The 12,801-nt window shown below is 34.9% G+C and overlaps 1 protein-coding gene across 1 annotated transcript; it reads left to right on the forward strand.

The window, feature by feature from the left end:
• Positions 1-765: 765 nt before the first annotated feature.
• LOC110732718 (frataxin, mitochondrial-like) lies at positions 766-12,354 on the forward strand. Its single transcript, XM_021912707.1, has 5 exons — positions 766-1,310; positions 1,729-1,801; positions 9,804-9,851; positions 9,948-10,042; positions 11,976-12,354. Exons 1-5 carry the CDS (start codon positions 1,060-1,062, stop codon positions 12,103-12,105), a joined length of 597 nt encoding a protein of 198 aa, XP_021768399.1. The 5' UTR covers positions 766-1,059; the 3' UTR covers positions 12,106-12,354.
• Positions 12,355-12,801: the final 447 nt, after the last annotated feature.

A 12,801-nucleotide genomic window follows, 5' to 3' on the forward strand; every position in this document is an offset into this window, starting at 1 on the left:
AGTCTTCATTGACTTTAATTACCACATGTGAAGTTCAATTCAATCATGTTTCTCAACAAGGAGAAATTTCTTAGTTGCTGCAAAAAATGGCAGTTTAATCTTACATACTTAGAAGAATAGTATAAACAACTACTAAACTATCCGTTTTGTGCATGCATTAGTATGTAGATAATTTCAACTTAGAATATTGCACCAATTGATATCTATAATTTTTTTGACGGGAAAAAAAATTATAGATATTGGTGCAATATTCTACGTATACCTCAAAACTTAAAAGTTTAATTTTAAGCATAATGAAATACGGAGTACTTAGTATAAAAAAAAACTTCTCCACCTATTCCGTATTATTTCTAATATACCACATCGATGTAATACTTTTACCTTTTTGTTAATTTTATTATTATTTTTAATTTTAAGTATCCTAACTTTAAGGTTATGAGTAATGACTCTACTGGGAGCTTTCACTTCTATTGAATCTAAGCTACAAAGATCAACCAGATTACATGTCAGGGGTAGTAACTGCCTAACTGGTAAGTATAGTTGGTTTAATTCTCTCTCTCTCTCTTTTTTTTTTTTTTTTTTTTTTTTTATGAAATATGAAACCTTAGGGATAATTATAAATTTTTAATCATCGATATGGTATATTTTAATACTCCGTAATATTATACTTATCAAATTAAGGATATAGGACAATATTAATATATTCACTCCATATATAAGAAGATTAAAAAGAAAAGGATTAGCACCTATTAAGCATGATTATGGAGTATTAATTATAATCGAATAATCGATGTATTGATGTACCAAAGCCACTATAAAGAATATATTCAATCCTACAATACCATAAATTGTTACTCTTGACGTATTTTCTTTTGTTGAAAATAAATAAAAATAATAATAATAAAATATAAAAAAAAGCTTAGTATTTTCACTAAAAAATACCTTAAATTTTTCATTCATTTAAAAAAACAAAAAGAAATTGGCATATAATCTTGTTTTTGCCCTGTATTCTTCGCATGCTCTTTCTTCACCACATTCATAACGCCGTCACCGGAAAACATGCGAAAACTCCGGCAAGCTGTCTCCCTAACTCGTTTTTCTCTTTCTTCTCTGCAATGCCATCCAAAAATGGCGTCTTTCACACCCACCAAATTCCTTCCTTCTAGAACCCTATGCAATCTTCTGGAATCACCACTTCCATCATCTTCTTCTTCACTGCGTTCTTTCTATGCTGCTTTTCTTTGCAATTCTAGAACTTTCTCTACCAATGTTGTCGATGAATCTCAAGTTCCCGCTCCCATTGATTATAGGTACTCACTCTCAATTTTCTCTAAGTATGTTGTAATTTTTAGAATTTAGGGTTTTTTGGGGCCAAAACTAGTAAATTAGTCTGGAACTGGGGAGAATTGAATTGGGTATTGTTTTTGAATTTTAAATGAATTAGGAAGTTGCTGGTTTAGAATTTTGATTTGGGTTAGTTTGAATTTGAAACCCTTTTCATTGTTGGAATTGAAAGTATAATTTTTTTGTTTATATAATTGCTGTGCTGCTGTTTGAGGGTTTTTTTTTAGAGATGATTTGCTTTCTTTTTATTGTTGAAGAATTTTTGTTTAATTAGATGAATAAGCAGCTTAAGAACACTGCAAATTCCTTATTTCTAGTCACTGATGCTGTTTGTGATACTAGTGTATATCAATGCGATCGTGATAATAATTGATGTGAAAACAGTTCTGTGCTTCAGGAAGACGAGTTTCATCGGCTAGCGGATTCCACCATACATCATCTGCTCGAGAAACTCGAGGTAATTATATGCCAATTGGTATTAGCTGAAGTCTTCCTACAATGGATTTCATGCCAATTGTCATTTAAGATATTAAACGCATTGCAATGGTTGTATCCTATGTTACATGGACTCTTCATTTTACCTCTAGTACCCATGTCGGAACCTCGACACTCGGACATGGGTATGCCACTTAGATGCTTCACTTTTAGTTCAAAATCAAGGATTTTTTTCACAAAATAGCCAAGTCGGACGTTTGGACACATACCTGTGTCGGACATGGGTACTCGAGTGGGAGTGTTGGTAGCTGTATAGAAGTTATGTGTTTTCTCTTGTACTGAACTTAACAAATGAACAATAATTTAATGAAGATTTAGTGTAGGTGATATGGCTGGCTCATCCTTTTCTTGATTGGTGGAGATTTGAGTTGTTCTTTTGTGTTATGTAACTTCAATCTCAGTTAAGGTCTGTCTTTCTTTTGAAAGAGCATGTGCCCTTTTTGGTCCATTAAATATTCTCACTGTAGATATATCATTTTTATTTTCAAAGTTTTGCACTTGTAATGTACCCCGCTAAAGTAGGCTCTATAGATGCTTGAGGCCCCTGATAGATACATATTTTGATATTTCTGGTGTTTTTAGGTAGTTTGAGTTGTAGTGTACGCATTCTGTGATTTTTTAGTTTAGGGAAAGCTAAAAATAACAAGTTGTGTTCGACAGCAAAAACACGCGAAGATATCCTGACATAGCATGTTGTGAGATCAGGATATTTGTTTCTGAAGGACTTGGGAAAAGAAGTAAAGAGAGTTAATGACTAGTAAAATCAATTGATGATCTGCCAACTATAGTGGGCTGTAATTTGGGTTCATGCCAGTTATGGAATTGATGGAGAACAATAGAGACATCTGGAAATTCTACATATGTATGAAAGTTACTTATGGACGTGTCAAAAGCTGCTTTGAGATTATAGCCTGAATAGAATAGGTTGTTGAACTTGCACAGAAACTGCACAATGAATGTTTTGGCATAATTGAGTTGGTTGTGTCTATTTTTTGTTTTTTATCTGCAATTTTTGGAGTAAAGGATAGTCGTAAGGGATATTGTCTTGGTCAACAGCATCAAGGTTCATCGGTTATATGTCCTGAAATAATTGTTATCTTGGCTTATTTATTTATTTATTTATTTATTTATTTTTATAATTATTGAACCTACAATTTGACTGCTAAAGCTGCAAGTAGTTCACAATAGAGACTGTTTCTGCTGGCCTTCAAATGGTTATGATTGTGTTAGCTTTTGTTATTCCTGTTGCTGTGCTGATGCTCTATTTGTAAAGTGCTTGAGGTGCTCCAATTTCTAGAAGCTAGGATGCATTTTGTGTAAAGGAGTTCATAGCTTTTCATTTCTGCAAAATACTACCGAGGATTATTATATCTGTTAGTTTTGCAATTTTTATGGTGGGTGGTGAGATATGGAGTACATATAATTGAACAATATGTCAAATGCTCTTTATATGTCTGTCCTCCCAAAGTGGATTTATATTGGATATTTCTTTTCTTTTAAACTCTATAAATTTTCTATAATATTTATTGACTGGACCATTTACATTTGTTTGGAAATCCCTTGGAAAGCTTGTATCAATTCTGTTTGTGTAGTTATCTTTATTCCTAGAAATGTTCCGGCATTGAATGTTACCAATATCTAGAAAACTCAGGTCTTCAGAGGTTAGCCCGTGCATATATATATATATGGATTATGGATAACAAATGGATGAGAGCTCCCTTGACCTTTGTGGTCTTGTTTAATCTTCTCCCTGCTCCTCAATCAACACATTAGACTTTGTTCTTTTGATAGAAAGTAGAAATTTTATTTGTAAGATCTTTTTTTAAAATTTTGTAAGGAATTATCTGCAGTTATTTTTTGTTGTGAATTGATGAGACTTCCCTTGTTTAAGTGTAGCTAAATACGTTGGTTTTTTTGGTTTTTTTTTTTTTTTTTTTTTTCGAATCATTTTCCTGAAACTTGTATTTTAAGATGAAATAACAAAGGCTAAGAACAGTGTATGCTGTTTACTGTATAGTGAGTGAAATAGAGTATGGGTATCGAGAAAGTATTGATGGGATGGAAGAGGAAAGGAAGTAAATATTTTAATTATAGAGTTCTCTTAGAATTGTGAATTTTATTTTGTACTACAAGCAAAAATGTGAATATATCTGTATAGGAATGGAGAGAGTTTTTAGTAGTTGATTTGTTCGTGTAAATGCAAAGATCAAACTCATTGTTGAGAGAAGAGTCCCTTAAGTCCCCTTGTGTATCTCTAGTAAAAAAAGTACTGGAGGTGATACTGACCATAGACCAAATACGCGAGGCTTTATACACATTCAATGTTGTCAGAATGAATTAATGAAATTTGTTACTTTGTAGTTAATTGGTTATGATCTCCAAATTTAATGTCTGACCCTTTGGAATGGACTTTTGGGTTAATTTATGAACTCAGCTCCTAGCTGGTACTGGAAGTTTTAGATATTAGTTTATCCTTTAAATGGAGTTTAGGCCAATTTAGGGTTTAGTTGCCAACTTCTTATTTTGATAATCACAAGGAAAGCTTAAATGTAAGCTTGTAAAGCTGAAGTGGTCATTAGATGTATAAATGAAAGAGAAAACAGGAGGGAATATAGGATTATACAGACATTTGTACTTTCCCGTGTGTAATTCTTATGAAAGTTAAGGATTTGTACAGTGAACTTGGCAATAAATTGATGCAATAAGTATGCTTGAGAGAAAGTACTAGTCTCCATAAGTCCATAGTATAACTTGTTTTGTATAACTGGTGTTTAGAAAATTTTTTATGTTACCTTCCAGCTCCTTGTCTCCCAAATGTTGCTATATCAAAGGCTGATTGTAATTTTTCAATCACTAGGCTAGACAATGTGGTGCAGGATGGTGTTTCATTCTGTTAAAGATTTGTAAATCTCTTGTCTGGCTTGAAGTACCTAAGGATGCAGATGCAGCTTTGCAATCCCCTTTTGTCCCTAGGTGCGTTAAGAGAATCCTATGAGGCATCACCTTGAGGTGTGTTATGTATTGTATCTTTGTTACCTGTCGAAACGCTGAAGGTATGTGTGCTTCAAATGGTTTTTGTTTTAAATTTGCCAGAAGCCGAGTATGACAGTTTTTAATTTTTCTGAAGACAACTTATGCTGTATCAGCCAGTTGTTCTGTAGGTCTACTACCGTATGTGACCATGGAAGAGAAAATGGGTTCCTTTATTTAGCTCACTGTTTTACCATGCTGTATTATCATGCCTTTTGATTGAACAGCCATTAGGGTGTTTGATTCACGGCTATTGATTGATATAAATACATCTTGCTAAGCTATAAATGATTTTATCTTAGTGTTTGATTTGACATCTGTTCCTTACTAGTTTGATTACTGAAGACTTCTTGTATGTTACTACCTTGTGAAATTTATCAGAAGTTAGAATTGCCCTTGAATAGGGATGGCAATATGGTTACATAAGTTTTATTTTGCTAAATAGAATGTGAGGGGCGTTCTTTATTATGTTGTTGACATCATTGCTTTATTATTGTCTAGAGTAAGATGAGCAATAGGGATAAAAATTACAAAATAATAACTTTTTTAGTATGCAGTGCTCAAGACCTTAAGTAGACGCTACATAGTATGAGTATGATTATTCTATAATTCTATAGGTATGTACGCTATAAGTATGAGCAATGCACTGTTAGTAATTGTGTGCAACACTGTTTGATTCCTTTTGGGTTTTGATTTCTTTTACATACGGAGTAGTACTTTGTACTCGTATTTGTTTTAGCAGTCGTGATGCTTTAGGAGAAAATTATGATATGATTTAGTTGCCAGAGACTTTTTGTCAATTTGAGTTGCTATTGGCAATTTTGTGTTTAATAGGAATAAAGGATTTACGTTCAGATTGGTATGCAAATTTGGAAGCGATTGACAAACTCTTCTTATTGAACGCAAAGTGGAGTGGGGATTGAGAAAGAAGAATTTAATGGGACAAGGTAAGAGAGTGTGAGAACAGAAAGAACATATGTATGAATGTAGAGGAAATGCTTCAGGGGAAAAAGGAGTGTTGAAGTCTTGAAGACTTGAAGGTGACAGAGTTAGGGGGATACTTTAGCTAACCTAATTGATGTGTGTGTGGTATGATCCTAGTGTCAAAAAGACTCGAAGGATATAATTTTTAATGGCATTGTATACAATGTTTGGGTCTTGGAGTCCATTCTGAAACTCAAAAGGTTTTTGAAGCTCATACAAACTAAAAGAATATTGAAGTAAATAAAAATAAAAATAAATAAAAATTGTAGGGGAGGTTGGGGAACTAATTTATTTTGTTGAGTATGTTATAGTTGTGGCTTTATGGATTGTTATTATGAGATATTTTTCAGATTAAGTTTTTTTTTTTTAATCGAATCCGTACATGCAACTCTTGCCAAAAGTTAATCATGATGGCCCACATTAAAACCTCCTCCAGTCTTTTTTTTTAATCCGGAAGTCTGACATCTAGGAAGTTAATTACTTCTGCTTGACCAGCAGTCTTGGGTAAATCCCACATAAAGAATTGTTGCTCACCTCAAGACTAGATATATCACTTGAGGACTTGAGGTAAAACAAACATGTGGTGGCGTGCAGGGATTGTTTTTATTATGTTGTTATGGTTTTTGAGGCATGACATTTCAAGATTAGTGGAGAAATATGGACTTAGATAATTGCTGTTTAGGACCTTTAAGACAAGGTATGTTTGATTTAGAGGAGCATGGGGAGTTTCTTTGGAGCTATGGTTTTCTGATAATTATGTGGTATGGGTGGCTAGAAATTCTATGTTCTTCAGAGATTTAGTGAATTTTCTATTTTTACATTGAACTGTTGCATCCTCAGCTTTTGTGACATTTTCTGTTATTATGTGTGTGTGTGTGTGGGTGGGTGGGTCAGTGTGTGTGTGTGTGTGTGAGTGGGTGGTTTTTATTTTTTATTTTTTTTTTAAACGAACGTCTGAAGAAAAGAAGTTGAAAGAAATAGGACAAAAGGTTTTTTTTGTTATAAAGATTGGTGATTTAGATATGGGGTAAAACTTAAAAGCGTATCAACATATTTTGACTTGGTAGCACTGACTGATTTCTTACTTTAAAAATGAAATATGAATATCGATAATATTAATACATAGCAAAATATTTCTAACTTGGGGGCATGATCTAAAAAGGCCTTCCGTATTGACCCGATTGGTTCTTCAGTGCGCTGGCATCTGGATTATAATCCTTATAAGACTGTTGTTTATCAGAAGTGGTAGCCTCTTATCATTTACTTCTTGATTAGAGCATTGGCCGTACTTTGCTTCATGTGGCCCAACCATTAGAGGGGAGTCTTTTGCCCTTATTTCCTATCATACAGTTTCTTGTTGTAGCATCCTAACTAACTATATTGGCCCTATATTTTACTGGACATTTAGAATCATCAGTGTAGCAGGGCTAATGGCCATTCCGTTGAAGTTCAGATATAATGTGTAAGGGATTTCTTTGACTCAAATGTCAATATTCCTTCTCTCTGTCAAACATGTTTTAATTGTATGGTTTACATCTTGAGAAAATTGGTTGATTTCACTTGGAAGTTGCTCTCCACAAGCAATAATTCCACTCTATATTTAGTGAAATTTTCATATAAATTGATATCTGCATACTTTGTCTCTGTTTTGTTGAGATCCAATGGATTTTCCTGCAAATGTTTTTTATAGTTGGAGCTTTATGTTGACATATCTTTCACATTAATGCCATTTGGCAAATATTAAAATGACCACAGGGGACTCCTACATGTTTACTTCAATTTATTTATTTTCAAATTTGGTTCAAAAGCATGGATTAGTCTACAGTTTTAGGAAATTTTCGACTTTTTCGGACTCAGACAGGAAAGAGGCCAGGGTGCTTCCAGTGGAACCCCCCCCCCCGCGGCGGCAATTTGGGCTGTTGAAAATGTCTGCTTTGCCTTTAAACTATCAATTTAGCTATTTATCTATATGCCTCCCTTTATTAACTCAAGGCTACCATGGGCCTTTACGTGATCTACCAATGACCGAATAAGGGTCCAAACAACTTTATATGACCTTTGGATACATCCCCTACCATCCCTTGAGTTTTTGATACTAAGTCCCGAAATCTCAAAAAATGGTCCGATTTCATGTATTATAGCCTTCATATTTGGCCTTTGGAGAACATTTTTGGATCCAACAAGAATATGCCACCAGGTGCTTCTTGGGGAACCATCTTATTCATGCCTTGGCCTATCCTTCGTTGTCATGTCTTAAGATGGCTTGTCTTGGCTTTGTTACCTACTTACATTGGCTTGGTCTTGCGTTGCCTTGCCTTAACTAAGCCTTGCATTGCCTTGCTTTGGCCAATTGCCAAAATAGGTGTTTCTTAGGGATGAGTTTATTATGCCTCATCCCCATGCCCCATGCCCCATGCCTAGGACATGGGCGTGCAATCACTTGGGCAGCAGCGCCCAGCCCTCATGCCTTAGCGTACCTCGGCTTGGGCAGCACAGCAGTCCTATGCCTTGGCTAGGCAGCAGCATCAGCATCATCATCAGCACCGCAAGGGCCTGGGCATGCTCATTGGCAGCGGCAGCCGCATCAGCATCCCACACGGCCACATTTAGGCATTGTGCCTTGGCCCTCTCTCATACTTAGAAATTTTTAGCACCCAAGATACTATATACCCTTGTTTAGCCAAACATAAGGGGAGGTGGGGATAGACCCATGGGTATACCTTTTTCAATATTTTCTATTAGTCCATCTCCATGGCAGATTCAGGTTTCTGTCTGGTATTCTACAGAAAGGATGAATTGTAGTTGGTGTAATTGATCATATTTTCTGTTAATGAATGATTTTCTCTGTTGACTGTAAATTCTCCTGACATTGTCTTTGTTGTCTAACTGTATCTCCTGTCCACACTTGTGAATAAGATCTTATTATTATCTCCCTTTTTGTTTTTAATTTTTATTTTTTATTTCACGATCTTCTTGGGAGGATGTTTGGAGAGGGGAACACCCATCTTCTTTGTGCTATTAACGTTTGGAATCTTCGTTTACAAAGGCATCCTCGCGATAGAGAATTAGATTGAGCTCACTTTGCTTTTTGAGGGTGTCAGTGTGTCACACAACTGTCGGAGCTAGAGGATAATAAAAAGTGATATGGGATACAACGGGCACCTTTTCTTGCAAATCTTCTTAGGTCTGCTTATTCCCGGTCCATAGATTTATTTGGAAATTAAAAGTTTCTCTGAAGGTGAGAGCATTTGTGTGGACTTTTGTGCTGGGGAGAACTAAATGTTCTAAAGAAGATGACCACAGGATGGCTATTTCACTGGATATGTGCATGCTGTGTTGTCCCTTGATTGAGATGTGCTCACACATATTCCTACATTGTGAGATGGTTTTTTAATGTTTGGTAGAGGCTTTTTGCTTTGCTTGGGGAGTACCAGGTATCTCACAGACTAATCTGTTCAAGTCTGCTATGTAGGATTTGGAAGGGCAAAGGAGAAGGAATATATTGTGACAAAATGCTTTTGTGGAGATTTTGTAGTGTTAGTGGTTAGAACAGAATGTGCGAATTTTCTGGGGAACTGCTATAAGTGTTTGGCTGTAGGATAGGACAACTTATCTAGCTTTTTTGTGGGCTAAGACAGCAGAGGAATTTAAGAGTTTCTAAGTCAGGGAAATTCAATGGAACTGGGCTGATATATAATCTGTTTTCTGCTGCTGCAAGTGCAATTTGTCCTCCGTTCTTGCACTTGCTGCTACTTGGTCATGTATAAAATATATGTTTTCCTGTAAGCTTTAGTTTATTCAAAAAAAAGTATGCCAGGGCCTGTGTTGTGTGTGCACCCTGTGATGCTTATGCGTTTGGGTTTCCATTGATTGGTTTTTAAATTTTATATTCAAGTCTTTGGTTTATCTAGGTATATTTGATTATTGACATGGCTTTTCATGCTTGACAGGAATATGGTGATACTGTTGATGTTGATGGGTTTGACGTAGATTATGGGGTAAGAATTGTTTTGCTCCTATAAATTTTGTTTTGCACACTAGCTTGCCTACATCTCCCATACGGAGTGTTATGTTGAAAGAAATTTTAATTGCAGAATGAAGTTCTCACCATGAAACTAGGGGATCTGGGCACTTACGTGGTGAATAAACAGACGCCAAACAGACAGATCTGGTTGTCTTCTCCAGTAAGGTAATTAAGAACATAGTATTCTTGCTTACATTTACTCCCTCTTTTGTATTACTAGGCATGATAACAGCTACACGCATATCGTGAATACAACTATCTTAATTAATGTTGCACTGGTATAATTAGCTGACATAAAATATTGTGCTGGTATTATAAAGTTGCTTTTAATTGACATAATAATTGTACGCGACTTTATATTGAAACTAAAAGAATGGAAAATCAAATTTTGAAATAGAGGGAGTAGTTTCTTAGTCTATACCCAAGTACAATTGACTAATTGAGATTAAACATTATGCGTTTGTGAAAGTCTGATTTAAACTATTGCCCTTTTTCCATGGTAGTTTGTCTTTTCTTTCTTTCTTTTTTTTTTTTTTTTTCTTTTGTTTTTGGTAATTCTGTCTCTGGGTTCTGCATCATATGGCTCAGTAGGTGATTTTGTACTTGAATTGCTTGAACAGGATAAGCTCTTACTACAGTTCATGATTCACTTTCAACAATTTACGTTTAGTTGTCTGCAACCCTCTTAGTTTTATTGTCAACACTTTTAAGAATGCTTGTCCAAATTCACCTTCTAGACCCATCTACTCAAGATGGATAGGTTACATGTGCTTCCTCTTTTATTTTAATTGACACGTTTTGACTTTTGACACAAATAAAGATCAGCCCATTTTCTTTGAATACCCCTTACGAGGGTTTTTTTTTGTCCTTCTCAAAAGCCCCTGCCACTCTGCCAGTCTATGTAGATGCCTAGTAAATTATTCCCTTAGAAAATTACTTGCTAGAATGATTACCCTTCAAAGCTTGTCAGTTGCCCTCGAGATGGACCCAATCATGTCTGTATAGTCTCTCAACTGATAAAGTTGGTATATGAGGATAAGATTACACGAAAATGATTGTGATAATGCTGCAACAATTGGAAGAGTGACCATCAGAACCATATTGAATTATTAATGAGCATTCTCACTGATTCCTGTGATAAGAATTGTTTTGGGAGGTGGAAGGGGAGGGAGATGCAAATCAGACGGGAAAGAATACCCCAAACAATTGAACTCTTAAATCCCCTACCCACTACAAAAGAGAATTGGTAAAGGGTACCTATTCAGGAAATTGCTGCAGCATCTGTAAGTTCTCTCATCTTATCAGTCATTAATGTTCTGTATGGGCTCAAATACATTTGACCGAAAAATATGCATGAATATTTGAGTATAGATTAATAGCTTCAATAGTTTTCTGATTATTATTATCATGGGTTTGGGCAGATCAGGCATTGAATGTCCTATATAGTTCTCAAGTCTTAAAGTAAATGGAGGCTATTTTGTTATTCTATCCACATAAATGCATCTTTGTCTTCTTTCCTCAATTCAAGCAGCTTTTTGCTCACATATCTCCATAGATATGTATGTGTAATTTGTAGTTTGATGAGCAATGCTTATGTCCGTAGATGTTAATCATGTTATACTTCACACTGAGCATCAGTGTGCCATGGGAAAGCAGTTCCCCATACTTCCAAATATTCTCTGCTCTTGTTTGTGCCGCGGGAGAATGAGTGATATCATTTCTTATACTATTTGATCAGTCCTGTCCTTGCTGCATCATGTGTTATACGTAGTAACTGTTATTAATGTCACTCCCACTGCATGAAATAAAATTCACAAAAACCATGCAGCAATGTCCTGAAAATGTTGCCCTATTCCTAAAAATGCTAATAAAAACATGGTTGGATTTCCCACAATATCCTCACTGGAGGTTTACAGCTATCACATAGGAATTTTTTTGGGTGAAATTAGCTTAGTTAATTTGTTTAATTCGGAGTCTAGCATTCACACATATCTATGTGCATAAATTTCCTTTCTCTTCCTACTGTTCGTTCTAACTTCTTAAAACACCTAAGCTTTTTAATCTTCCCTAACCAGACCTTTTGAATATTATGTTTCAGTGGTCCTTCAAGATTTGATTGGGATCCCAGCTCTCAAGCCTGGGTTTATCGACGAAATAAAGCAAATTTGCTGGGAATTTTAGAGGTCGAGCTGAAGCAGCTGTGTGGTGAATCTGTCAACCTCTCTTAATCTTTTATTCATATATTTATTTGTTCATTTAAGCTGATATGGAGATATTCAAATAAGCAAATGAATAAAAAAAAAATATGCATAGGTACGCCTAGAATACATTTGTACCTGGGTACATGTAAGAATTTTTACCCCTCTTTTATTTTAACATAGTTATGCAGTATTTTTTTTTTTCTATTGATGAATAATTATTAAGAATTTTCTATAGCTGAATAATTATTAAGAATTTTAATTTCAGGTTTTTTGGCATATTCTTTCTTCTTACCTTGTTTTTAAATAGCTTCACACAAGGAAACAAAAACTTTTAATTTACATGGTCCTTTCTTCCTCCTAAATTCCTGTGCATTTTTTATATTTTATTTATTAAATTTTTGGATAATATTAATGTGCACTTGCCAAATTTTAATGAAAATCTGCAACTAGCCACTCTCATGTAATGATTCTATGCCTTAAATTTTCAAAATTAATAATATTTAGTTTTAAATTTCTTGGCGCTAACGAAGTCAGAAATCCAATGTTTTTTGTATTTTGTGCTACATAATGTACAGATCTATAATACGTTTGGCCACGAAATTCTATATAGTCCTGCCAATTGGAAGAAAATGAGACATAATTTATTTGTGGTTACTAGAGCAGCACAAAAATACTGATTTTCTAACATTGAACAATTACAAACTACCCTGTTTTGGGATCAAA

This window comes from Chenopodium quinoa, unplaced genomic scaffold (genome assembly GCF_001683475.1).
Source record: "Chenopodium quinoa cultivar QQ74 unplaced genomic scaffold, ASM168347v1, whole genome shotgun sequence".
Taxonomy (NCBI): domain Eukaryota; kingdom Viridiplantae; phylum Streptophyta; class Magnoliopsida; order Caryophyllales; family Amaranthaceae; genus Chenopodium; species Chenopodium quinoa.

Excerpts from the sequence above, each read along its gene's own strand:
- LOC110732718 (XM_021912707.1), top strand. The coding sequence starts at position 1,060 with ATGCGAAAACTCCGGCAAGCTGTCTCCCTAACTCGTTTTTCTCTTTCT. Across the intron at positions 1,802-9,803 it reads ATCTGCTCGAGAAACTCGAG|GAATATGGTGATACTGTTGA; the intron begins GTAATTATATGC and ends CATGCTTGACAG. Across the intron at positions 10,043-11,975 it reads TGGTTGTCTTCTCCAGTAAG|TGGTCCTTCAAGATTTGATT; the intron begins GTAATTAAGAAC and ends ATTATGTTTCAG.